Source organism: Syngnathus scovelli, chromosome 3 (genome assembly GCF_024217435.2).
Source record: "Syngnathus scovelli strain Florida chromosome 3, RoL_Ssco_1.2, whole genome shotgun sequence".
NCBI classification, from domain to species: Eukaryota; Metazoa; Chordata; class Actinopteri; order Syngnathiformes; family Syngnathidae; genus Syngnathus; species Syngnathus scovelli.
In genome coordinates, this window is record NC_090849.1 from 20372966 (window position 1) to 20400296 (window position 27331).

At 51.4% G+C, this 27331-nt stretch overlaps 1 protein-coding gene across 6 annotated transcripts; it reads left to right on the forward strand.

Moving 5' to 3' along the window:
* Positions 1 to 1529: 1529 nt before the first annotated feature.
* nos1 (nitric oxide synthase 1 (neuronal)) lies at positions 1530 to 27331 on the forward strand. 6 transcript variants are annotated; one of them, XM_049763564.2, is made up of 31 exons: positions 1530 to 1621; positions 7310 to 8032; positions 11360 to 11462; positions 12024 to 12146; positions 13925 to 14070; positions 14529 to 14549; positions 14781 to 14943; positions 15153 to 15244; positions 15800 to 15941; positions 16543 to 16682; positions 17342 to 17516; positions 17582 to 17683; positions 18168 to 18362; positions 18439 to 18524; positions 18609 to 18753; positions 18886 to 18990; positions 19509 to 19567; positions 19671 to 19787; positions 20226 to 20345; positions 20431 to 20605; positions 20952 to 21090; positions 21295 to 21373; positions 21576 to 21769; positions 22897 to 23066; positions 23375 to 23585; positions 23698 to 23785; positions 23921 to 24042; positions 24217 to 24365; positions 24845 to 25039; positions 25125 to 25243; positions 25541 to 27331. In XM_049763564.2, the coding sequence occupies exons 1-31, from the start codon at positions 1617 to 1619 to the stop codon at positions 25554 to 25556; spliced, it is 4419 nt and encodes a 1472-aa protein (XP_049619521.1). In that variant the 5' UTR covers positions 1530 to 1616; the 3' UTR covers positions 25557 to 27331. The 6 variants fall into 6 exon arrangements, with proteins under 6 accessions (XP_049619521.1, XP_049619524.1, XP_049619522.1 ...); XM_049763566.2 differs by lacking the exon at positions 1530 to 1621 and adding an exon at positions 5001 to 5197; XM_049763567.2 differs by lacking the exon at positions 20226 to 20345.

Consider the following 27331-nt stretch of genomic DNA (forward strand, 5'->3'; position numbering starts at 1 on the left):
CCTTGACTCCAAAACGTTTGCTGTGCGGTCGCTTGCGACTTGCTTTTGTCGACTAAAGTCCATTGGCACATCCCCACCTGAGTCGCCAACACTCACTGTTCTTCTCTGAGGTCCACTGTGACTGGTTTTGAGGCCGGCTCGAGTCCACACAGTTGAGGCTTTTGTGTCGACACCGGGTGAGAAAACCTATGCTTGCTCTGAAGGGGACCGGACGGTGCTGTCGGCCGGCCAGAGTGTAGGCCCGAGTAGCCTGCATAACCGGGGTATTCCTCCAGCGACTTGTTTTGCAAGATCAAGAACCTCAGCGAGGTAACGGCAATGTCTCCAGCCGGGGGCGAGCGATGTATGCTTTGAAGCCAAATGTCATCCAACCAAAGCTAAGTTTTCTAACACAAGAGTTTGACCCCCCAACCCACCCACCCTCAGGCCATCACACTTTTGCATTTCAAAGAGACTTGCTTGGGACAAGAGCAATGAGAAGCTGTCATGGTCTTTTCAAACATTCCGACGAGCAAATATTTCTCTTTGACATAATGCTTTCTACAAACCTGAAGCCCAAGGGGGCTCCTGTCACGCTGTCAAGCTCCTCCTAAGCCGAGACCGAGACACCCCGTAAAGTCTCTTGTTTTCACATCCACTTTTTAAAACATGTCCTGCCCAATTTGCGTCCACTAACGAGCATTTCTATCAGCGGCCGTCTTGCACGTGTCTCCCGTTCAGCCTCAAATGCCTCACGCTGATCAAAGGCGACAAGACTAAACATCATCTGGACACTCGAGCGGCGACGGACGAGGAGTGCCGGGCCGTCTATTAGGCGCGGAGTGGCTGCGCCTAATGGGTGCCGCCCACTCTCTAGCCGTCTCTCAGTGCTCCAAGTGGACTCATTTCACACCCAAGAAGAAAAGACGAGATGCTCGCCTCGCTTGCCTTCTGGCTGAAGGTTGAGCAAACAAAACAGGCCTGCACGCATCACCATCTCATTTCCTGTCTCCTGCATGGAACTCATTTGGAGTAGCGAGCAAAGAGTCAACAAACGGCTCATCCTCATCATCAACTCATCCGTGGCCAAGACAACAACAATCACCTAATAAAGTTCACCAAAGCAAAAAAGAGCCACAGAAATCGTCTGCTATGTTAGGAAGCGTGTTGCTGCCACAGCGGGATGAAAAGACAACAAATTTAATCCTATTTCCATCAAATGATTTCATTATTTATTCATTATGATATGATTAGAATGCATCTGTCACTTCGTGAACGTCAAGTCCCCTTGAAGCGGCTTAGTTGGAATATTCCGGGACTGGGGCAAAAAAGGGGGCCGTTTCAAGGGCTAAAGAAGACAAACACATTATCAGTGCTTGGCGTCCAATTGAGACTGCTGGACTGCTTTTATGGTCCAGTTTTCTTTCTTTGGCATCTTTGTTAAGATGCCAAATCCTGAACGCACGCAGACACACGTGCGCGCGCGCACGCATACGCACTCACACCCCTTCAATTAGCACAAAATGGTTCAGTCCAATCTGAGCCGGTGTGGCACACCTGTGCAAGCAGAGGAGCACCATTTGCTCAGTGAGGAGGCAAAGGTGGTCCCTGAAGGTCATCCTGGAATAAAAGAAGTGATGAGGTGAGCTAGTTTTTCCCCAACTGAAACTGAAAAATGCTTGGTTGTTGGTAGTCACGTGTTAACTCGTTAACCAGTGTGAAATAGGCTATCGGAGCTAATTGCTGAAAGGTGCTTGGTGATAGCCTCATGCTAACTCGTTAGCTCGCGTGAAACAGGCTAACAGTGCTTATTGCTGAAAGGGGGTTGGTGATAGCCACATGCTAACTCGTTAGCTAGTGTGAAACAGGCTATCAGAGCTAATTGCTGAAAGCTTCTTGGTTGTTGGCAGCCACATGCGAACTCGTTAGCCAGTGCGAAACGGGCTAAAAGTTCCAACTTCCGAAATGTGGTTGGTGATAGCCACATGCTAACGTGTTAGCTCTTGTGAAACAGGCTATCGGGGCTCATTGATCAATGTTGTTGGTGTGCTCATATACAAGAGTATATTAGCACTTAAACACATTAGCACAATTTTCACATTTAATCAACTACCCTCTATAAAACTTTAAGAATAATCTCAGCTTTTAAAAAAAATATTTTTAAACGAAACGTGTGGTAGGTCGATTGAGGCTCCAAATTGTCCATGGGTGTGAGTGTACGCATGAATGCCTGTCCGTCAGTTTCTGTGTGCTTGGCGATTGGCTGGCGACCGGTTCAGGGTGTTCCCTGTCTCGATAAGACTTAAGACTTGAAATGAGCTCAACTCAAATTTGAGTTTAAAGTAGGGCCCGAGCACTGAATTCACCTGTTTGACATGTATTAAAACGGATGATTTCTCACCAGTCCCCTTGCATTAGTGCCAATGACTTAAAAATAATGTCTGATGCTTTTCTGTCATGTTCAACTAAAGTATTATTTACAAAGTAAAGTATAAAAGCGTCAAATGCTCTGCCTGTAACCGATTATTTTTTTAAATGTGTCCAAAAGATCCCAAAAAGTTAATTTTATCATTGAAATTATTAATTGGCCAATGAGACGCTTATCAAATTTTACTCTGCTAATATCAGAAATGGCAGACTTGCGTTGACATGGTAGCGGCACAGGTATAGGAATGAATGATGTATACTTGATTTATTTTCTTTTAAGTGGAGTTAATTAAAAAACTGATAGCTCACTTGTAAGAATATTCCATACATTAAGATATCTAAAACTAAACCAAATATCCAATATGTGCTAACAGGTTTGGGAGGAATCAAGAAGTCTCGGGTGTTAAACTGGCGGCTCGGGGGCCAGATTTGCCTCCACCCGCCGAGGCAAATCACGTCGAATTGATGTTTCTTACAAATAGTGGTCACTTTTAACAGAGTTGAGAGAGACGATTTTTGAGAGTCTTTATTGTCTTTATTTTCTCCTCCAAGATGAGTAAAACCAGTAACGATGTTCTGGCCTGCTGCTCCTCCTCCATCCAAGTTGAAGTGTTTGTCTTCTTCTCACTGATTCGTCTTCATTGCTTTTCGCTTTGTTCTCGACTGGCGGCAGAATGGCCCCGTTGGATGTCGCCATGGAGACTGAAATGAATGGCCAAAAGGGCCTAATGAAGGAATAAATAGTGGCACACCTGTCGGCGCAACACGTGGCTGCCTTCCTGCGTGCCGGACAAGAGAGGCAACCACTTGCCGCGGCCCTCTGCAGCAGCTTCGGACTTTGGCTGGAGGATTCCTCCTTTTCCTTCCCAAAAGAGCCTTCCTTCCTTCCTTCCTTCCTCCAGTTGAAGTTGGGATTTCGATACGCTCTCTAAGTTGTAACTGTGAATGATAAGCGCTTATTTGACTAATTCGCCGGCTGATATTTTGAATGTCATGTGACCCCATTTTGGACTCTGCCTCCTAAACATCCCTCATGTTCACCGGTCAGATCCTTACAATTTGAGGCAGTCCAGTGTTCGCTTTGAAGCACACGGAAAAGTCCAGCCAAGCCAGCATGCTGGCACTTTGGCACCCTCTGGAGGTTCTCCCAAGCCTTGCCCAGTTGCGATCAGGGCAAGTCCCTCATCTCGTCGAGCCCTTTGAGAGCATTTTGCTGCCTCATACGGAAGCCCACCTAGTTGCCCTGTGAAAGATATACCCCACCCAGACCGTTTTCTTTGAGCTTCAGTGGGTGAATCCGATAAACGGGAATCCAGACGAGCCACCGACGCCGCCATGCGCAATGACGCTGAGCACGAGGGGCTTTGCATGGCAATCCGCACGCGCGGCTTTATGAGAGGGCAGATGGCAGCACTCACGCAGGAAGTCATCCACATAATGACATGCGTGCGTGTGGGTGTGTGGACATATCCTTGGTTCACAAAAAAAAAAAAAGAAGAAAGCCAAAAGTGCTTTGGCTGCCTGATAGGAAACGTACGTACCTGCGTTTGCTTTCCTTGATGGATTATGCTGCCTCTAATAATGAAAAAAAAAAAAAAAAATCAAGTAATCATGTTGTCTCGAGGTGCAATGATAGATCACTTCCCAACGATTTGGATCATGGATTGATTGTTTAGGCTCGGGCACCCTACGTCCTGCAGCAGCTCGTCAGCAAGCTCCGTTCGATCCTAAAACCACCCTGATCCCTCCAATTGGGTGTGTTGCAGCAGGGAGCCATGTGGGAAAACTCTTGTAGGTTTCTGGTCCCTACCCACCTGAACCTTAACTTGTCCACGTCCTCCCATTTAAACATTCTCCAACTTTGGTTCGCCCGCTCTCTTTGTCTTTCAAAACAGACATTGGCAACCCTCCGCTTCAACCTCACCTGTGCTGACTTGAAGGCCCGCATCTTGTATCTGGTCTGGGCGGAAAGCATGAGCACGTGCAGCGGAGATGGTCACCATGATGATGTCGTGGGGAAGTGACAACGCGTTGCTGGGCCTGCCCGTTCTCTGGAAGCACCCACGCACGCCATCACATTGGCAGGGTGAAAGATGGAAAGCAGAGGCGGGTCGGCTCAAGTGCACGCTAGTAGAATGTGCTGTGCTCCAGTTGCCGTACATCGTCTCCTCTCATCACTTCGAACTCTAACCCTATCTCTAGTCTTGGTCTGACTTGGACGGAGAAGGAGGTTTTCGGTCGCAGCCTTTTACTCAACACGAGTGCGAATTGCTTCGGTGGTGGTGTAAGTGGCCCGGCTGTCCGCAAGACGTAAGCTCCATCCTTTTCGCGCTCTCATTGCAAAGGGGGGGGGGGGGGGGGGGGGCGCGATGACGACAGGCGATCGTGCTGTGCACCCACGCCCCCTCATCCCCGCTGCTCCCCTTCCCCTGCCCCCCACTACCCTGCGCTCGCGCGCTCTCTCACTCTCCTCCCCCCCCCCCCTCCCGTCGCTTTAAAAAGGCGCCGAGCGAGCGCCGCGCGAGCCACAAGGCGAGCCTCCAGAGGGGCAGAGCGCGACTGAGCGAAACCTGCGCCCCCCCCACCCCCCCCACCCCGACAGCCTTTTGTCTTTTGGACACCCCATCCCATCCCTGCACTTGCTTTCTTTGGGGGTGTGCGAGGGGTGAACCGAGCGTACCGCTGAGGAGTTGCACACCAAGTTTGTTTCTTTGATCATTATTCTTAGCATCATTCTTTTGAGGGGGGCGCTGCGCATCCACAGATCTGCAGGTGCTCCGATTCTCTGTGGGTGAGTTGATCTTTCTGTCGCCTCCTTTCTTTCAATTCTACGGCATGTAGCCTACGCTCCGTTGATTTGCGCAGAAATGGGCTTGCGCCATGTGCTGGAGGCAACTTGACTTCTTGCCTCCGCCGCGTGCCGTTGTCCCCCCACCCCCACCCCACCCACTCCTCAAGTGAACTTGTTGCTGCGTAAAATCATCCACACCGACATGCATTCTCGCTCTTTCTTTTTCATTTTTTTTTTTAGGGGTGTGTGTGCATTCTGCAAGCCCAAACTAAAGCAAGCGGCTTTAACGCCAAGTGACTCCCAATCCAAATGCACAGCAGGTTAATTCCACGTACTATCCTTGTCAATTTGGCATTTATTTCTTTATGAATGACTTTGGAACGTTTTCAAGGATCCGTTTTGGTCAAGTTTTGTGTGTGTGTGTGTGTGAGTGACAAGTAATGGCTACGGCAAGCTGCTTTTCGCAAGACAGCGTCGTGTGTGACAACGGATATTTGGGCGATGTGTGGTGGGATACGTCTACGTTGGTGCAGTCTAAGACTCCAAATCGCCGTCTGTGTGAAGGGAAAAAACGCACATCAGGGCAACGATGAGACCAAATTGTCGCAGATGTTGACAAAGGCGCGCACGCTGGGCTCACCCTAGATGAAATTGTCATCGATGTCTATGAAAAGACAAAGGTCAGGTTCGGAGATGACTGTCACGTTTTACAAAAACACGTAACAGTGGTGACAGTGAGGTAAAAATGCCTTCTTAGAAAGCACGTTTGCTCACAGATATCTTGAGCGGTGTTTTAAGAAAGAAAAAATTGTCCACCAACAAATATCAAACAAATCTTGTTGGAAATGCTTCCAGTTCCTTGGTTACGTACAAAAGCGTTTGCTGAAAATGCAGTCGTCACTGTTGGTGGTTGCTTTGTTGGAGATCTGTCAGCTCCACGAGTTCTTTGGCCGCCGTATCGGAAAAAGTAAACGAAAATGAAACGAAAACCCGTGTGGACTTGTCTGAAGATCCAAAATCCTCAACGTGCCGCCGCCGTTTCCCAAAGCAGAAGATGAACCTGGCAAAAGACGAGCTGACGCCGATTTTCGCGGTTACGGGGAGGTGCGAGGTGACTTCAAATGGCTCTGAAAGAAATGAGGCAAAGAACCTTTCTTGGTGCTGTGTCCACGGCGCTGCTTATTTGCATAGTGATATGCAAATTTCGAGTAGGGCGTCTCTCCCCGAGGCTCGGCACCCCGCGGGCGCATGCTAATGTGCGCGCACGTGGGAGGGGCAGAGGTGGGGAGCTTCTGTGCTGTCGTGAAGCCGGGGCAAGGAATCTGCCGTGAGTGGAAGCCACGCCCGAAGACCACGGCCGCCATCCACCCCTTTGCCCGGCCGACGCCTCATTCCCATGCCTCGTGGCGCGCTTCTCCATTGGGCATCCTCAGGTTGGCTCATTCGTGGCCTCCATAGAGGTTAAATGCAGAGACAAATTTCACCACACCCAGATGTGTGTGTGTGTGTGACAATCATTGGGTCTTTACCGTTTAAGTCTTGAACGCACTTGACAACCTGATGTTTAGGCCTCTGCCACTTGACTCTGATTACGTTTGCCCTGCTAGGGCCGTTACGACCGTGAACCCATTTGAAGGTGCGACGGCCGCCTGCGAACTCGTGACTTTTTTTTGAAAATCAGAAGCCCACAGGTGTCAAACTCAAGGCCCCAAGGCAAACGCGTGGTTGTTAAGAAAGCAGAAGCCCTCAGGTGTCAAACTCAAGGCCCCGAGGCCGGACATCATTTTCCGAGATTTCCAGCAAAGGCTGGCAGATTCTTGCTTTTGAATCGGGGCTTGGTCCCCATCCCCTGGTGATTAAACGGAGCAAGGAGCCTGCGGGGAGTAAGCAATCTCACAAAAGCGAGTTTCTGTTTTTTTCCAGAGCTCCTGAGCATTCCAACAACTCATTGAATTCAAACTGACAAACGTTCGGGGAAACGGAGCTAACCGGTCCTCGAAGTACACGTCGGTCGTTCAATTGGCATCGATGCCTTCACGGGCATTGGAAGAAAGAAAGGCGCCGGTTCCCTGGGAAGTGAATCCAATGTCTTTTGTCCTTTTTGCTCTGTAGCGACTCGTCAGGGACGGAGGCGAGCACGAAGGTTCCCGCGCACGCCAACGCAGACGCGAACGCCATGCAGGAGTGGGAGGCCAGCGTGTGCCAGCTGCAGCCCAACATCATCTCGGTGCGCCTCTTCAAGAGGAAAGTGGGCGGCCTGGGTTTCCTGGTCAAGCAGAGGGTTTCCAAACCGCCCGTCATCGTGTCGGACCTGATCCGGGGCGGTGCGGCCGAGGAGTGCGGCCTGGTGCAGGTGGGAGACATCGTGCTGGCCGTCAACAATAAGCCCCTGGTGGAGCTGAGCTACGAGCGGGCCCTGGAGACGCTGAAGAACGTGTCGCCCGAAAGCCATGCCGTGCTCATCCTGCGTGGGCCCCAGGGCTTCACCACCCACCTGGAGACCACCCTGTCGGGCGACGGGCGCCCCCGCACCGTGCGGGTCACCCGCCCTGCAGTCCCGCCCTCCAAATCCTACAAGAATTGCTCGCCCCAGCTGAGGGCCATTGAGAACCTCTCATCGCCATCCATCACGCTCCTGGCGGCCCAGGACCCGCTGCTGACGAGGGAGGGGGGCCGGGGCGGCGGCGGGCTCTTCTGCAATGGCCTGGAGGAAAACAACGAGCTGCTGAAGGAGATTGAGCCCGTGCTGCGCCTCATCCGCAGCGCCAAGAAGGAGCTGAACGGCGAGGGCCAGAGGAACGCCGGGCGCAGGGACGCCGCCATTCAAGTGGCCTGGTAAGTCCGGCCTTTGCTCAAAATCTTTCAAGACGAGTAAGACAGAAAGTTGCGAGTGGAGAAGCTCCATGTAGACGACGGTGGTGGTCCTGAATTTGTTGAGGACAATTTTCTGAAGGTGACTAATACGCATGCCGATGCCCCAAATGCAGTAGCGGAGCTAGACTTTGATCCTTGCACCAGCTGGGTGCCCAAGGCTATCTCAGGGGGTCCCCCATATTTTTGTAACAATCCCTTCAATTCTTCTGAAAACGCTGCTCGTCATTCACGACACGTTCCCTCCAGAAATGTGGGAAGAATTTTCTGGAAAATACCCAGAAGTTGATTGATTGATTGATTGATAGTCTGGCGCGGCACCACGGCGAGGGGGGGTGGGGCAAATGCCCTGGCGGTCCCCCTCCCTAGCACCGCCAGTGCCGGAATGAGCCCAAGGGGGTGACGTCAGAGTGTTTTGCATCCGCGCCAAAATGCCGAAGGAGGTGGTTGATCTCTTCTGGGGCGAATGTTGCACATGCAGCCGTCGTTGCCAAGATGTCCTGACCGAGCTGACCCATTTGAAGTCGGAATGCTCGAAGTTGCTGCAGAAACATGGAAGGAGGCTCCCGACACGTCAAGTACAAGATGTCTTGAAAACGCCACTTAGCTGTGGGCGAGTTTTTCAGCACTTGTAGTTTGGATTTTGCGCCCCACTGACACAATGCGGAAGGCGGATGAAAATGTACAAAATAGATTTGAAGGAGAAATATGCTTGCTGTCCTGGTGCTTTTGTCTCCGAGGGCCGTTAGGACTTCGTAATGATCAATGCATCGACCACAAAGATTACGGCAGCGTGCCGGCCAGTCAAAGCTTTTCAATCAATCCAGCCTTTTCAGAGGCGTGCAGCGTGTTGAACGGCCGTGCCCGATCTTTCTGTTTTCCTTGCAAAGTCTTTCTGTTTTTCTCGACAAGCTCGCGAAACACTCCCAAAAGGAATTGGACAGCATCCAGATCCAAGCATCTTCACAGCAGACAAATGTACAGAAATGAGGGCTAACCCGTTTTGTGTTTCGCAATAGCCTGGCCTCGTTTTGCTTTCGGCAGCTCAACGAGCACGCAGTGTGACCAAGCGCACCGCTTCAACTCTGGTTGCGTTTCAGTGACGGCCAGCGCGTGGCAACTCGAAATGCTGAGACCCCACTCACCTGCTAATTATTGCGCAAGCAGGCAGCCAGCGCTAATGACTACCTAACGCCTAATTCCGAGCGACCCAAATTCTTGTGCCCTTGCGTCGCAAATTGTACCTTCAAATGTTTTGAATATTCTCTCCTTGTGTCAAGCATGGAATTCCAGTTACGGATGTCGTGGTTTCACACCTTCAACGTGGGGAGTTTTGGGCTGCACAAATGACAATTGCTTTTGCTGCTCAAAAATCAAGGGACGGTGGTCGAAAGAGTCTCTGACCCGCCCCCACCAGATCTTGCTCTTGGCTCGTGAATTCCCTTTTGTATGGCCTTGTCATGGTTTGGCGCTTGTGCGAGAAAGACATCGGCACGCAAGCCTTTTTGCCAGCTTTGTGTTTGCCCAGCAAAACCACAGACTCGCCCTTTTTATTCGCATGCTGCTGTATATGATCCTTCCCGTGTCTCTTCGGGCCAAACAAACGCGGCAGGCCTGCACTTGTTTCGTTGTGGCCGTTTGTCAGTCCACACAGTGCTTTGACCAGCCCCATGAAGAAACAAAAAGGAAAACCGTCACGCTGTGACCGGGGACGGTTGGGGACAAACCTGTTTTCTGCCGAAAGTGAAATTATTTTTATTTATTTATTTAGTGCGTTACCAGGTAAGCCAATTGAGAACACTTTCTTATTTACAATGGCAAACTGGAGGCAAAGTGTGTGAAGTGTCTTGCCCGAGGACACAACGACATGTGACAGAGCTGGGATCGAACCGCCAACCCTTCTGGTTACTAAATGACCCACTCTACTGCCTTAGCCACAGCCGCCACAGAAAGAACCGCGGAATGCCGATTTGCCAATATTGGCGGCGCTTAGCATAATCGGTCCCTTATCGCTTCAACGCGTAACAATTGAGAAACCAGAAGAGTCACAGAACAGCATGTTCAGGCATTCCCCCCCCCCCCCCACCCTAAATGTGCACATCTGTTGTGAATTTTGCTCCTTGTTTAGGAACTGTGCAAAAAGCAGTGCAACAATTGGAACGCTCACATGGTCCAACTCAAGGCGTTGCGGGGAATGTGCAGAGCTGCCGCGTCGATTGGCCCCAACGGCTGGCTGCATTTCGGCCGGGGTGGCTCGACCACATGCCACAAGAGGAAGTTGGCACAAACTAAAATGCCAGCTCACAATTAAATTGAAAGAGCCACCTAAGCCAAACAATTGTCCCAGCCACGCTTGAGAGCAACCAACTGACACAACATTGACGTCGTCATCACTGAGCGAGGAATGTCGCGTGTCTCGCAGTGGGTGCCAAACCGCGTCATTTGTCCAAGAATGCAAAGTGCGGCGGGCTCACAGAGGGCTCCCACCTTGGGAAAGCTTGGGGCTGAGCCGGTGTTGGGTGACATTCTTGCTTGTAACATAATGGGAGCTACTCCAGCCAACATTGGGGAACACTTTGATGTTGTGTTTTGGGCCGTCCACTCGCCATCCCTCGCTCACACATCTGCGGCGCCTTCTCAACGATCCGGAGGATGCGATTAAGATCACGGGACATTTCTGCGAGGCAGCCTGGTCGAAAAAACATTGGACTTGACTACAGCGGTGGTGCGGGCGGGGTAAGTCGTGATTGTGTGACGCTTTGAAGAACCAGTTTGGTTGCTGGACTTTCAATGTCACACCACTCCCGAGATCATCAGCAGCCAGTGCATCCACTCTTGCACATATAGACCACACCTCGTTTGGCTCCGGGACACTATTTAAGATGCGTGCGAGAGACACCACTGAGGAGACGACCGAGACTACCAGAAACGCTCGCTGCTTTGCAGCTCTTCCGGTAAGCGCCAAGTTTGGCCCATTGCTGCCTTCTTCTCTGTGTGAAGACGCCAAGCCTGAGGACGCACAGCAAGGCAGGCGGCCATGTTAGCTGGAACTTGCGCAGGGAACAACCCTCAGAAGATTTTCCAAAACTCAGCCCTTAGACGGTTTTGGCTGGACAACGGGAAAGTCGCTTTAGGGCGTTTTGCTGAAAACTCGATTGTCGTGTAAAATGCGTACACAATGGATGCAAGTGACCAAATCCATCGATCAAAAGCTTGCGATGAAGTCATGTTTACCCAGAAATGTTTTTTGTGTGTTCTCTTCCCCACCCCACCCCTTGGCGCCTGTTGCAGTGACATCAGCGTGGGAAACGCAACTTCGCCACAGCTTTCATCTGAAAACAACAGAAGACGAGACAACATGCCGGTGATGCTGCACGACGTCGAGGCCGAGCAGGTACACCCAACTTCCTGGCCGGTCCCATTTTTAACCCAAGTTTTAAGGGTGCATGTTGGGTCTTGGACTCTGCACTCCAAGCGCAAGTGAATTGCTTTGATAAAGTGAGCTGGCAAATTTGTGCGTTCCCTGAAAAAAGGAAATGAAATCCATCCAGCCGTCAGCACAAGGCCTTTGCGATCCTTCCGGGCGACCAACCTTTTGCCGCCGCGGCAAAGTTAAATCCGGATTACGCCGATGGTGTCCTAATCTGCACGTGCGTGCATGCGCGTGTGTGCGTGGCGTTAACACGCAGCAGCAATTTGCGTCACTTGGCGTTTCATTCGCTCAAACGTGACAGTGCAGGCAAACGTTTTCAGTCTTGGCATCACAGCGCCATTTACTGGCACAGTGGTGAATTGCACCCAAATTTGACCAAGTGGCGTCATGAGTAGTAGACTGGACACCAGTTTGGGTCTGTTGAATTGAGGATCCGCCTCGTCATCCTAAAAGGAGCCTGCAGCCCTGCCCTCGCAGTCTGTAGACATAAAAAGCAGAATTGATCAGGATGTCTGCTTCCAGGGGCCCGGCCCGGGCAAGACGCTGCACAACGGAAGCCCCTCCAAGTGCCCCCGCTTCCTCAAGATCAAGAACTGGGAGAGTGGAAGCATCTTGAACGACACGCTCCATCAGGGCGCCAGCAAGGTGAGGCCCTCGCTCGCTCACTCGCTTTCACGCATGCATGCACCCGAGATGGAGGCCCAAAGCGCACACACGTGCAGCAACGCCCTTCCATCCGCACTTGCGATGGTGCCGATTTAACGGGATGGTTAAAGTAATCATTTACCACAACGGATGACACAAACGTAAGCGTGCATAAAGCTGCCCCGAGGAGATTCAAGGAGGAAGTGGCGAGGGGCATAGAACCACTGCATTGCAAGGAAAATCTGCTTTGAGACTCACTCGTAGCGCAAACTTTGCGAAAGCGTCGTGAGCGCTTTTCAGCAGCGGGAGGGAGAGTGGCGACGAACTCATCTATTGACAGTTGGCGGCAGTTGCCAGGCAACCGGGAAGTCGCCATATGGAGCTGCTGCGCGACAAGCTAATGCAATGACAAGTGGCGAACGAGCCGCATTCTTAGCGTCGCGCACTTGATCCGCGAGCGTCTTCGGCCTGCGAAAGGCTCAGGGCTCATTTTGCTTTTATTTTGGAAGCGCTTATCCCTTTTCTCATCTGTTTCACGCCGCCGTCATCCCTTGCGCGCTCCTCGCTCGCCCCGCGCTAATCTCCCTTCCGCCTGTAATGCCGCAGATCCTCTTATTTTTAGCCGCCGGTTTTCCCCCGTCTCCGCTTTCAACTTTCTCGACATGACCGCAATGCACCCGCCGGCAACGATATTGGTCGAGGTGTTTTTTTTCAACTTGCCCGAGGGGGCCCGGCTCGTTCGTGAAATTGCATTTTGTCGACAGCCGTAGTGACAAAAACATCTCTGTAGATGGCGCCGCTGCGTCCCTTTGGATTTGAGATCAGCTCAGCTTTTGAGCACAGGAGAAGAATTTACTTGGAAGCTCGTCCCGCCCGGTCAAATATGTGGCAGCGCAAGTTGAGGCACTCCGACAGAGTACGTGTGCGCTTTTTTTGCCCTTGTGGCCAAGGATCAAGCAGAAGATGCAGCCGAACTACGGACCCCCAAACATGCACAAGAAATACTCGCATGTGCGCACGACGACGTAAAGGCCAGCCGCAAATCCCGTCGATGCGCACCCACGCAATACAAGGTCACGAAAGAGCATGTGAAACACTCAACCGTGGTCGCCAAATGTGGGTCCATGACCGATCGAGCAAGCAGAGTGGAGATTGCGGCCTCCAAAAACAACGAACTAAATGCGTCGGTGCTTGTTAGCGTGGTTTTTGTTAGCTTCTCGCCTTTGCTCTGCTTCAAACGGTGGTTTTGTCTGAAAGGCTCCTGATAAAAGGAAGGAGTGAACATTTTTGTCCTGTGTTGTGCAGCTTTGCAAAGATGAGTCCAAAAGGCGAGTGCGTTCACACTTTAGCCCATTTAGCCTCGCTCTCTCGTGGCGTTTATTTTGGCCGCCGCCTCTGAAGCGCGAAATGACACGGGAGCGCGTCGCGATTCGGCGTGACGAGCTTCGACGATGGCTGACGTTGAAATCATCGGAGTGCCGCAACGCTTCTCTCTGCATGCTTTCCTTCCTCTTCCTTGTCTCGGCCGGATTTCCCATGGCGCGACAAGGTATTAGTCTGTCCCTCGCGTGTTGGGCTCGATGGGCTTCATTATGGGGATTGAAAAATCCTTTGACTGGATTAGAGAAGAAGTTCCGCCAGTCTCACTCTGCGCCAAGAAATTGGGTTCGTTTGCATTCATTAGCACAAAATGTGGCTTCTGGTTGTCGATGGGAATTGCCGTGGCTTTGGGGACGACAGGCCGGTGACCTCCGTTGCTTTTTGCCCTTGTTTTTCAGATGCCCACTTGCGGTGAGAACGTGTGCCAGGGCTCCGTCATGACGCCCAACCTGCACGCTCGCAAGCCGGAAGAAGTGCGGCCCAGAGAGGAGCTCGTCACCCTGGCCACGGACTTCATCGACCAGTACTACACCTCCATCAAAAGGTAAGCTGCAGCCCGCGCGCGCGCGCTAGCAAAATGGATCAAGAAGAAAGACTTGGCTCAGAAGAAAGGAGGCGGTGACGCCTTTTGGTTGAGTGCCGACGGAGCAGCCCGCTGCGCTCGGCCCGCTGGCTCGTGGGCCGAAGTCTGGCTCTTCCGATCTCACCCGCCGGGTACCGGCTGAGGCTCGCGAGCCGAGGTCCGGCTCTTCCAATCTTGCCTGCTAGCTGCCGGCGCCGCCCCGCTGGTGGTCTGTGCTGGCTGGCCTTTTGGCGTCACAGTCCCTTGTTGTAGGCACAAATGGCGCCGTTGCGGCAGATTGGCAAGCAAAGGCATTTTGCGACATCATTGACATCATGGTTGAATCCAGCAGATCCGATCCCAATTTGGCAGCAGTGTGAATGCAAGACCGACTGTTTTCATGAAGGAATGTTTTGTTGACTGTCTCGTTGACTTTTTAGGTCCTCCAAGGGCAAAGACGAGTAAGTCCGTGCCGCTCTGTCCACAAGTAATTTGCATGTTTCCCCGATTCACTTTTGTTGGTCTTTTTAATCAAATGAAGTTGGGTGTTGTCACTGATGGGAGAGGCTTTGATACCACAAACAAATGGCTCTCTTTTGTTTCCCGTCCGCCCTTGATGGATGATCAGCCGATTGTTTCGATGAAATAGCCGTGCCGCTTTTGAGGCTGCCCTTTTTCGGCTTTGCACGCAGGTACAGTTCCAAGGCTCACGCGGACCGGTTGGAGGAGGTGACCAAGGAGATCGAGGCCTCGGGGACGTACCAGCTCAAAGATACGGAGCTCATCTACGGAGCCAAGCACGCCTGGAGGAACGCCGCCCGTTGCGTGGGCAGGATCCAGTGGTCCAAACTGCAGGTGAGTGGCCTTTAGCTTCCAAACTATTGGCCATGCCTTCCTCAGGGGGTGGGTGTCCTTCCAAGTTGCCCGCCCTCGGAATTAGGAAGCTAAATCGCTGGCATCCAAAGGTGCTCAAGATCATCTTTCCCATCCAACGTACACTGTCACTTTGTTTTTTCCCAGTTGTTGAAGATAGCTCCCCCCCTTTTTTTTTTGTTTGTCGGCAGGTTTTTGACGCAAGGGACTGCACAACAGCTCATGGAATGTACAACTATATTTGTAACCACATCAAGTACGCCACCAACAAGGGCAACCTCAGGTAAGCAAGACCAACACAAGAAAGCCAAGCAAATATCTGCCCTGCCCTCTTCCGTCACCGACCCGACACTCCATCTCGGCTCGACGACGTCGCTCTTGTTAGCCAACGCGGGAATCCCTCCTTAAATAGTTGAAGGCCAAAATCCAACGTCTGCTCTGCTAGCTTGATGCTAGCCTGAAAGTAACAAAGTAACACAAGTGGCAAAAATGAAACAAGCGACACACAGAAAACAAGAGACGTTAGACATCCAAAAATGTTCACACGTGAGAAAATCCACGAGCTTGATGCTAACTATTATACTAAAGCCATAGACCGGCAAACGGAAATTAGCCTAGATGGACAAAAACAACAGCAAATTCAACAAAATTAAACTCAACAGTGGACATTTGAACTTTAAACCTTTCAGCCAATAACCAAAATCTGCTAGCTTGATGCTAGCGAGCAGAAATGAGCATCGCATGGCAATTGTAAAGCTTCAAGCAACTGCTGCCTGAACACATGCGCACAAGGGCAGCCTGTCTGAGTGACTTTTTTTTTTTTTTTGGGACGTCACAGGTCGGCCATTACTATCTTTCCACAAAGGACGGACGGCAAACATGACTACCGCGTGTGGAACTCTCAGCTCATCCGCTACGCTGGCTACAAGCAGCCCGACGGGAGCATCCTGGGAGACCCCGCCAACGTGGAATTCACAGAGGTGTGTGTGTGTGCATGTGCGTGCGCTGTTTTGTTTATGAATGTTTGTTTTTATTTTACAGCTCTTTGTTCATGTATGTGAATTGTAAAAACCTTGATGGAGAGCAGCATTACAGTCATGTTGCACGTATTGTGACTTTTTATTTTAAATTAGGGCTAATTACTTTTTTGTGGTCGGAATATTAATTGGTTTTTGTTGAATGCAAAACTAAATACCCCCCACCCTCCAGAAAAAAAAGGTCCTTGGCATTGTGTGATAAATTACAATTGTCAAAGCACTGACCTTTCTTCTCTTGTCCGGCCAAACAGTAATGTTGAAATGATTACACTTGGCATAATCGTGCAAGAAATTGACAAAAACAAAGGACATTTTTGCTTTTTAATCTTGTTTGTTTGAGTAGTTTTATAAATGTCAAATATAGTTTCACTTTTTTTTTTTTTTTATTAAGAGCTCTCCTTTTTTATCTTTTGTTCGCTTTTTCGGAGATTGAGTTGATTTGGTGTATTCCAAGATGCTTGGTGGCGAGCCAGCAGTCAGTGACGTGTTCTGTGTCCCCCCCACCCCACCCCCAAACTCCCACCTACCCACCCCCGCTGGTCAGATTTGCATGCAGCTAGGCTGGAAGGCACCCAAGGGTCGCTTCGACGTGTTGCCTCTCCTGCTGCAGGCCAACGGCAACGACCCCGAACTCTTTGAACTACCCGAAGACCTGGTCCTGGAGGTGCCCATCACGCACCCCAAGTGAGTCGCACCCAAAAATTAACACCATGCTCCTTGATAGCAGGGATCCTTTCTTTTGAGGAGGAGGGGGGGGGGGGGGGGCAGCATGATGACAACAATTAGGATGCTATGCACACGCGTGCGACTTGTCGTTTGAAACAACAGCAGCCAGGCAGCGGGCCGGCCGGTCGACGTCAGCCGCCCTCCCAGTGGAGGATAACAAGGCGCTCGGGGAGTTCAAAAAATGGCTTATTTGCAGCTAATGCTTATTTTGGCTGCAGCCACCCTTTTGACAGTCGGGCAAGTGAAGTGTTTTTACATTTAGTTTTTTTCCCGGCCTAATGGGCAGAAGTGGCCGTCCGTTAAAGCCAATTGGGTGTTCAATTGAAACCGTTTTTTGGGGCGTCTCGGAGACATCCGACGTATTACGGATGATTGTGAAATGTTAGAAAACTTTTTATTTGTCCTTGAACTGAGCGCCCATGACCAGCCCCAATCTGCAATTGGTTTCGTGGTCGGAGTCTCACCTCATCCCTGTGTGGTCTCTGTAGTTCTGGTGTTGGGAAAGTCTGAAGCTGGTCTTGAGCGTGACCATCGGTCCATTAAATGTGGAGTCGGTTCTTTCCCATGTCGCTTCAGTGGAGGTTTGCCTGTGCTTACGTCGCTGCCGTTGTGTCCAGATACGAGTGGTTCAGGGAGCTGGAACTGAAGTGGTACGGCCTGCCCGCAGTCTCCAACATGCTGCTGGAGGTGGGAGGCCTGGAGTTCACCGGCTGCCCCTTCAGCGGCTGGTACATGGGAACCGAGATCGGCGTCAGGGACTTCTGCGACAGCTCCCGCTACAACATCCTGGAGGTTGGGTTTCGGCCTTTTCGACTGGATCCCAGCACGTTCGTCACTCCCGCTGTATCCGTCCGCAGGATGTCGCCAAAAAGATGTCCTTAGACACCAGAAAGACATCGTCCTTGTGGAAAGACCAAGCTCTGGTGGAGATTAACATCGCTGTGCTCTACAGTTTTCAGGTGTGGCTGCCTTTTTTGATCATGCAGCAATTGGGCCGGGGCGAGAAGGATTGATTCCGGGAGTGATGTTGAGGGATGTGCCAATGCAACTTGTTCGCTCTCGATACGATGCCGATACTGCAGCTTAGATCTTGTCGTTGGTCTGGTGCCGTGTTAACATGAATCACTTAGCCATTAAATGTCCACGGGTAATCCTCAGGGAGTTGCGTCAAAAGCAGAATTGAAGAGAGATTGTTTCACTCTTCTTCTTTTAAATGGATGGTGTCAGACAAAGTAGTGGGCCTCCCGTCTAGTGGGTGGCAGTGGTATTACATCCAAAGCGAATGGCGGGCAGAATCAAACAAATTGGCAAAGCAGTCGGACGGAGAACTACTGCCGACAGTGTGGCGACGAGGAAAAAACGTAATGATGAAACATTTTCGCCCGGAGTGCTGACAGTTCGCAGGCGAGCGAGCATATTTTTCAGGCGTGTGTTGGCGCTCAGGTGTGCAAAGTGACCATCGTGGACCACCACTCGGCCACCGAGTCCTTCATGAAGCACATGGAGAACGAGTACCGCGTGCGAGGCGGCTGCCCGGGCGACTGGGTGTGGATTGTGCCGCCCATGTCAGGCAGCATCACGCCTGTCTTCCACCAGGAGATGCTCAACTACCGCCTCACGCCCTCTTTTGAGTACCAGGTGGGTCCCTAGAACCACGCCCGTAGCCGTGGCCAAGGTCATCCTCTAAGGTGCGCTGCTGCCGCCTATGCCGCAGGTGGACCCGTGGCACGCTCATGTGTGGAAAGGAGTCAATGGGACGCCCACCAAGAAGAGAGCCATCGGCTTCAAGAAGCTCGCCAAGTGAGTGCTCGCCCGTCGCCAAAAAAGAAGCCAGCGCGCATCCTCGCTGTCGGGGCGTTAGCGTTTGCCCCCCTGTGTGCCCAGGGCGGTCAAGTTCTCAGCCAAGCTGATGGGCGCTGCCATGGCCAAGCGGGTGAAGGCCACCATCCTGTTCGCCACAGAGACAGGCAAGTCTCAGGACTACGCCAAGACGCTGTGCGAAATCTTCAAACACGCCTTTGATGCCAAGGTACGCACGCTCGTGCCCCGGCCGGCCACCAAAGAGGAGCGGCGCAGCCATGCCGTGCCATGCCATTTGCGCATACCAAGCGGCTTCTCACTTTGATGCGTCACCTTTGATTCCCTTCCCGGCGGCGTGCAGGCCATGTCCATGGACGACTACGACGTGGTGGACCTGGAGCACGAGACGCTGGTGCTGGTGGTGACCAGCACCTTTGGCAATGGCGACCCGCCCGAGAACGGGGAGGTCGGGCTTCCTCCTTGCCCTCGCGCCCTCACCCGGGTGGCAAATGATGACGCCCATTTGGAGGGAGGGCCTGACTTTGAAAGGCTCCTAAAGCAAAGCACAATTTGAAAGGCTATAGTAAAAAAGTATCTATCGAGCGATGGTTGGCTGGATCTACAAAATCCTGATTGGAATAATGGCCCAAGCATGGCTCCAAAGGCTAATTTGCTCAAGTGTAAGCCGAGCCACTGATAAAAGCCTTCGTCTGTCTCGAGACGCCTTTCCCTGGCTTCGGAATAGCAACCTTATGCTAAGAGCGCCCACGACTCATTTGAAGCGGAAAAGGTGGCTCCGAGCATGACGCTGGCTTCAAACCGCACTCTGAGAGAGCTGTGGATGAATACCTCAATTGGAAGCCGACTTTGGATGTTTAGCGGTTTCCGTTGCCACCCGGGATGGATTAAGTCACCCCACCCCCAACCCTCTGCTTACATGTGTGGACAGCGGAGCGTCTTTGACCGGCTCGCTTGTCGTCTTAGAAATTCGGAGCCGCCTTGATGGAGATGCGACACCCGACGTCAAACACGGAAGACCGAAAGTGGGTGGATGGCACTGATTTATTTTTGTCTAGTTTTGTGGACATCAACTGAGGTGGCTGAAGTTAAGCTCTTTCTCCCCCCCCACCCCCTCAATTTACTCAGGAGCTACAAAGTTCGCTTCAACAGTGTGTCGTCCTACTCAGACACCAGGAAGTCGTCCAGCGACGAGCCCGAAGCCAAAGTAAACTTTGAGAGCACCGGCCCTCTTGCCAATGTCAGGTATGCCAGGATGGATGGGTGGATGGATGGATGGATGGATGGATGGATGGATGGATGGATGGATGGATGGATGGATGGATGGATGGATGGATGGATGGATGGATGGATGGATGGAGGGCCAAAGAACGGTTGACGAATGGCTGGATGGTTCTAACTGGACCGCCAGGCGGATAGTTGAAAAGCAGGAAAGGATCATTTGGTTGAAAAAAGGGTGTGTTGTGGTGTGGTGTGGTGTGGTGTGGTAGTTGGGGTTAAGGACGGGAAGTAGGAAAGGATGACGGGCATATGCATGTCGAATCAAATCAGGACTTGGTGAAGGCAAATCAGCCTTTGATTGATACTCTGTGGCGGGCGGCCGGTCAAAGTGCAATGGTAAGGACCAAGCAAAGGGAATGACGGAGCAAGCGTCAGAACGCAACGTCTACTTGTGAAACGCAGCTGCCGCGTGGTGCCCAATGGGCTCCTGACGGCTGCGGCGGCGGAAACGCAGCGCGATGGAAACAACCACGGCAAAGATTTGAACGCCACGCCTGCCAAGAAAGAACGAAAACCACTCAAGTATTGCAAAGGTGCGGGCAGGGGTTTGCTTTAGCCACTGGGCTGACGTTGCCCCGCTCTGTCTCCTGTGCATGTGTTCTTGCAGGTTCTCAGTCTTTGGGCTGGGATCCAGGGCCTACCCGCACTTCTGCGCCTTTGCCCACGCCGTGGACACGCTGTTCGAGGAGCTCGGTGGGGAGCGCATCCTCCGCATGGGGGAGGGTGACGAGCTGTGCGGCCAAGAGGAGTCCTTCAGAACTTGGGCCAAGAAGGTTTTCAAGGTGCCTTTCACGTTACCGCCATGAAAGGCGCTTACAAACAAACAAACAAACAAACAAACAAACAAACAAACGATTGTTTGTCACTTAGACTCCTCTTTATTCATCGACTTGGCATTGCTCTCAAATTCTGGTTTCGGTACAGAAAGAGGAATCATTGCACATGAGTAACAAGTAAATGCAAAAAGTGCAGAGTGGTAATAGAGAGTAATCGTCAAGTATTAACGACCCAAAAGTGAACTTTGGCGCCAATTCTCGGACCCCGGACGGGTGCCGATGACAGATGCGAGTTTGCGTCTGGCGCTTCTGCTGCGTCCGCTCTTAAAGACTCCATCTTTGCCGCCTCAAGGCTGCCTGCGACGTTTTCTGCGTGGGCGACGACGTCAACATTGAGAAGGCCAACGACTCGCTCATCAGCAACCACCGGAGCTGGAAGAAGAGCAAGTTCCGCTTGACCTACGCTGCCGAGGCGCCGGCTCTCACTGACGGTAAAAACAAAAGTCTCACTGGTGATGTCGGCTGACGCCGAATTTCAAAGGCGCTGCCTTGCCCCCGTTCAGAGCGGCCAGTGACATTTGGCACAGGCTACCGCTGCTCGGTGTTTTCGAGGGCATCCGTCCAAAATGAATGGACGCCAAGGCTTTCTTTGCGCCGATAGAATGACAATTGTTTTGGGTTTTTTCTCCCTCCAGCGCTGTGTACAATCCACAAGAAGACCGTTTACGGAGCCAAAATGCTGGAATCGCAAAACCTCCAAAGTCCCAAATCCAAGTGAGTGTCTCGCTCCGCTGTGACTCAAATGGCGCCGCACCGCTCCCTGAAATCGTCTTATCCTTCGCGCCATGTGCAATTTCCTTGACGGGCCTAAGCTGCATGAGCGGCACGCGCCGTCAGGGTCTTGTGGCACGACGTGATACTGCGCTCCAAATTGACAGCGACATCAACTTGACCACTTGGTTGTTTGCGCTTGCAGCCGCTCCACCATATTTGTGCGGCTGGACGCCAACAAGCACGACAAGCTGAGCTACCACCCCGGCGATCATCTGGGCGTCTTTGCCGGGAACCACGAGGACCTGGTCACCGCTCTCATCCACAAACTGGAGGACGCGCCGGATGTCAATCAGATTGTCAAAGTCGAGTTCCTGGAGGAGAGGAACACCGCGCTAGGTGTTTGCCCACCCGCATCTCTGTCCGTGTGTGTGTGAGTGTGTGTGTTTGCATGTGTGTTTGTTTGTGTTTCCATGCACGTGTTTGATTGCGAGTGCGCGTGTACAAAAATTGACACGGTCACTCGATTTGGAGTGATTTCCCTGACATTCTGCACTTGATTGCGCTCCTGCACATGCTGCTTTCTGCTGCCACCGCCGCTGCTGTTCATTAGCATGGTTCAACACTTATCATTTCCATTTCTGACCTTTTAGCACTTTCTCGTTTTTCTTGAGGCAAAGAATTAATTGGCCCGTCAGGGGAAAGCACCCTTGCAGCATATCAATGCAACGTTTTTGCCTTTCCATGCATGAGCTGTATTTTAGAAAATTCAAGCCCCAAAGCCAGTTTCCCTTAGCAACATGAAATATGCCAGGCTTGCCCATCGCCCGTCCGTAGACCCCCCCAAACCATCTCATGAAGCCAGAAGAAGTCTCTCCCCTTGGTTTGAAATGACACCGCGGCCACATTTGAGCTCAGCCCAGCCCTGCCCGTTGTGCTGCTATGGCACAGTTTGTAGCTATGCTGAGTGCGGGCAACGCCATTCCAAACGATGCCCTACGCTCTGGTGGGGCATGTTCGCTGCAGATGCAATAACTGTTGAGAATCTTCAAAGAACGAAAAACACTCGGGCGCTGCACAGGAATAACAGGAGGCTCTTTGTAACCATGGCGACACATGACAAGAAGCCCGAGTGGGCCGAGCCTCACTTTTGTGGCGGCGGCGGCGGCGCATTGGCTCGTTTACGTTCAAGGGCAGCCAAGTTGACCAAATGGGGAGGTTTGCAACTGCAGGAAAGTTAACATGGGTGGAACGACAGCCGGCAGAGAATTTTACGCTTGACTTGTCGGATTCGAGCATGATGTCGATTGATCCATTTCAGATCATGCGCGTCTAGTTTTGCTCCTCTTCTGCGCAGTGGCAAGCCAAGAGCGAGTCGAGTCGAAATGATTGATAAAATGTCCGGGATGGATGCCTTTGAGAACCGGCGAGGCGTCAACACTCTACTTTTGTCTCAATGGCTCTGCCTTGGTCCAGCTTTGCACTTTCCTAAGCTCCGTCTTTCTTGATCCCCCCCCCCCCGGCAGGCGTCATCAGTAACTGGACCAGCGCCGGTCGCATCCCGCCCTGCACCATCTTCCAGGCCTTTCAGTACTTTCTGGACATCACCACGCCGCCCAGTCCTGTCCTTCTGCAGCACTTTGCCGCACTGGCCACCAACGACAAACACAAGAAGAGACTGGAGGTGCTCAGTAAGGTAAAGTCCGAAAGACTAGCTTCTCATTAGTGCGTGTGCGCGTTGGATTTGGCATCTACCAGGGTTTCTTTTCATATACGTCAAATGGTACCGTCCCCGGCATTCATAATCTTCCTTGCTGCTACGCTTGAGCCCGATGGAAATCAATGCAGCGTCACCGCATTGGCATCCACGGAAGGCTTCCGTTCGCGTTGGCGTCCTCGTCCCGCCTGCGCCTCCCACAAATAAAGGGGCAAAACTATGCAACGGCCACTTTTGATGGAGAGTCCAATGAGCGCAGGATGGAGCCCTTTGGGTTTGCCGTGCAGGGCCTGCAGGACTACGAGGAGTGGAAGTGGTTTAACACGCCCACCCTGGTGGAGGTCCTGGACGAGTTCCCGTCGGTGCAGATGCCGTCCACGCTGCTGCTCACCCAGCTGCCTCTGCTGCAGCCACGCTACTACTCCATCAGCTCCTCGCCCGACCTGCACCCCGGCGAGATCCACCTCACCGTCGCCGTAGTCTCCTACCGGGCGAAAAGTAAACGCGCTCTCCTTGTGCAAGAGCATCAAAAGTCCATCAACATCCAGAGCAAACGTCTGCGTTCAGCTTGCCGCCGCAAAAGTTGACTCGCATTCATGATCCCTTCCAGACGGAGAAGGCCCGATCCACCACGGAGTTTGCTCGTCGTGGCTCAACAGGATCGAAAAGGGCGACGTGGTGCCTTGCTTCGTGCGAAGGTACAACCCGAGGCGCCTCGGCAACCTGGCGCCGGCCTCGAGTGTGGCCAACTTTTTCCAACCTGCCGCGTGCCTGCTGCGTGCTGGCCGTGCCTCGCTAGCTTTTGCCAACCTTGCTCTATTTCTGTCGCTTAGCGCCCCCTTATTCCGGCTTCCCAAAGACCACCAAGCACCCTGCATCCTGGTGGGCCCTGGGACGGGCATTGCCCCCTTCAGGAGCTTCTGGCAGCAGAGGATGTTTGACCTTCAACACAAAGGTCAGTCGACTTAACCGTGTAATGCAGCACGCCCGTCGTAGGCCGCAAAGGTCCCCCATCAAGGCCCGGGCCTCGTCGGCATCCAACATCTTCATTCAAACTGTGCAGCTTAGCCAGAACTAAGTCGATGTCCTTGGGGTCTTGCAAGTGCACTTCCTTTTGTTACCCATCCAGGTGTGGAGGCGTGGCCCATGATCCTGGTGTTTGGGTGTCGCCAGTCCGAGATGGACCACATATACAAGGAGGAGACCGTCCAGGCCAGGAACAAGGAGGTCTTCAAGGAGCTCTACACCGCCTACTCCAGAGAGCCCGGCAAACCAAAGGTGCACAGAGATAAATGACAGAACCCCTTATGGACTCTATGGCAAAACCCTCGTGTCGGAGTTCCCTAAATTGGGTCGAACGACTCCATTCCGTCGGGAGTCGAAGCTTCTGGTGGAACTCTACCCTTTTCCGGAAACGACTTGCGGGTGGAATAAGACCATTCTTTGACCAGTTTCTTGACTCTGGACTAAAACTTTGTTGACCTCTCTTGAGACGAGAACCTATACGGTCGGGATAAGAAATCACAACTCGCGCCAGGACTTGCGTAACCGGTGCCATTCGACCGCGTTCAGCAGAGCGGTCTCGATCTTGTACAAAATTGTCCGACGGTGGCAGCGCGAAACAAAATACCTTCTCCGCCTGCGTATCACACCACTCATCCAAGTCAAAGTGACACGCCGTACGGCTGCCTCGTTGTGGATTTGGCGTGTGCTCCGGGCTGAGCACGTTCTTCCCGGACCTTGTCGTGTCCCTGCAGAAATACGTGCAGGACATCCTCCGCGAGCAGCTGTCCGAGCGAGTGTACCGGTGCCTGCGCGAGGAGGGCGGCCACATTTACGTGTGCGGGGACGTCACCATGGCGGGAGACGTGCTGAAAACCGTGCAGCAGATCCTCAAGCAGCACGGAAACATGAGCTTGGAGGACGCCGGCTTCTTCATCAGCAAGCTGAGGGTAAGGAGCTCGTACGCTTTGTCGCCGGCCGTGGAAAGGAAAGGGGCCTAGCGAAAGCTTAACCCTGCACCGACGGCGTCGGCAGGACGAGAACCGCTACCACGAGGACATCTTCGGAGTCACCCTGCGCACATACGAGGTCACCAACCGACTGCGCTCCGAGTCCATCGCCTACATCGAGGAGAGCAAGAAAGACTCTGACGAGTACGTCGGGCACACACGCACATTTGACATTCTTTGGACATCAATTTGCTCAGGATTGACTTGAAAATTACATTCTCGCTTGTTTCATTTTAATCAGCATACTTTTGCGCCTGACCTTTTCTCTCAAAGCGTTCAGTCTTTTTTTTTTTTTTTCTTGCTAAAGTATGTTTGAGAAAAAAAAACCCACATCTGGCCGTCACGTGAACAAAACAAGCATGTCACCGTGGCTACGGGTCGGAAGAGAGCATTTAACCTTGCGAATGAAAGCGTAACATTTTCTTTTGCGTGTCCTCGCAGGGTTTTTTGCTCCTAGGCTGCCGCCGAGGATGCAGCAGCACCGGCTCCACAAAACTGTGCCAATTTTTCAAAGGAGAAGGACAAGCTGGGCAAAAGACTTCACCGCTACGTATGTCTGCTTTTTTTTTTTTTTTTTTGGACCACGCTTGTGTTTTGAGGCTTGTGAGGGCGCTAACTGGTTGTTGTTGGTTATGAGCATGCAAGAGACAAGAAGATCGGCTTGTCCCGTGTATGTTTGTGTGCCCCAGCGCAAAAGACAAATGCTGCTTTTTTTTTTCTTCTTTTTTTCCCTTGTTTTGGGTGTTTGCACAGCGCATGACGGCCGCACAACTTTAATGACGGGTGACAACTGCCCCAACTCACACCAACGCGTCGTGTCCTCAAAACAGACGCAAATGCTGTATTTTTTTTACACACTATCGGAAAAAAAATCAAAATGCTTTTAATCAAAAAAATCAAAAAAGCATGAGTGACACAAATGTGAAAATTGAAAGACTTGTATGAACGAGACAAAGTAGTTACAAGGGCGTGAGCGACAAGCAATACGGCCCAGCTAACAAACGCGTCATCGAAAATACGCTCGACATTTTATTCTCCAAACAAACCTCTTTAATGAACACACTAATAAACATTTGGTTCTTTTTCCTCAGTGGTACAACTTTATTCCTGAATATTTGCAACTTTTTTTTCCCCTTCTAAACATTCTCAATTCATGATTTGTTCTGTTGAAAAATTTAACCTTCATCAATTTACGTAAATATGTTGACTTTTTGTGGCGTGTAATATTGCGATTTTAATCTTATTTCAACATGATTTCCCCCCCCCCAAATACATTTTTTTTTTCCAGACTTGGTTCGCAAAACAGAACTTTTATCCTCCATTTTTGAATCTGGACTTCATCTGGAGAGAAAGCCAGGAATGCTTTGAATTGGAATTTTGCAACTTCATTCTAGTTAGTCTCTGGCTTGAGAAATTGTATTTTTTTTCTCTCCAACTATGATAAGTTCTAAAATGATTTTGACTTTTCGCTCTCCAATATACAAACTCATATACTCAAAGCAACACAAAACTGGCCATCGTATTCTGGCAATTGTGACATTTTAACTTGGTTGACCTGCTCTCTTTTTTGCGCTGATCACAATTAGCTTAAAAGCTAGCAAAAGCATATTTTGCCAAATTTGGGAAGAAAAAGGCTGCTGTGGTGGTCTCGCTTTCTATTTTGCGCTCTACGCAACTAACCTTCGAGCAAAGAAACCCGCGCAAATCGGACTCAAATTGTGTGCCAATTCCCAACGTGGCACATTGCCGTGTTTGTGTACAAACCAACGTGTGTCTCTCGTGTGAAGTCGCTGATGTAAATCGTGCAGCAGGAAAAACACTACGCTATATATATATATATATATATATATATATATATATATATATATATATATATATATATAGCACATGGATCTTTTATAAGGATGTCTTTTGAATATGTAATTAAGCACGATAGCGCATCCTAGAAAGGGTCTGCCCTCTCTTCCCGGCTAACGAGGCTCAGTGCATGGTGGTCTCGTGTCTTGTGTATTCATTCTAAGAGTCCGTAGCAGTGCTGTGTGTGGTGACTCTGTCTGGCGGCGGTGGCGGCGGCCTTCTCTGCTTTTTTTGCGTTTTGCCGCTGCCGCCGAGATGGTCGCCTCGGCTTTTGGTTTGCGTTTGTCTCTCTGTGGCCTCTGTGCTCCAAACTCCATTTGACGCTGCAAGGACTGTGCTTTGACTGAGCAAATAAAGTCAAACATGTACAAAGTA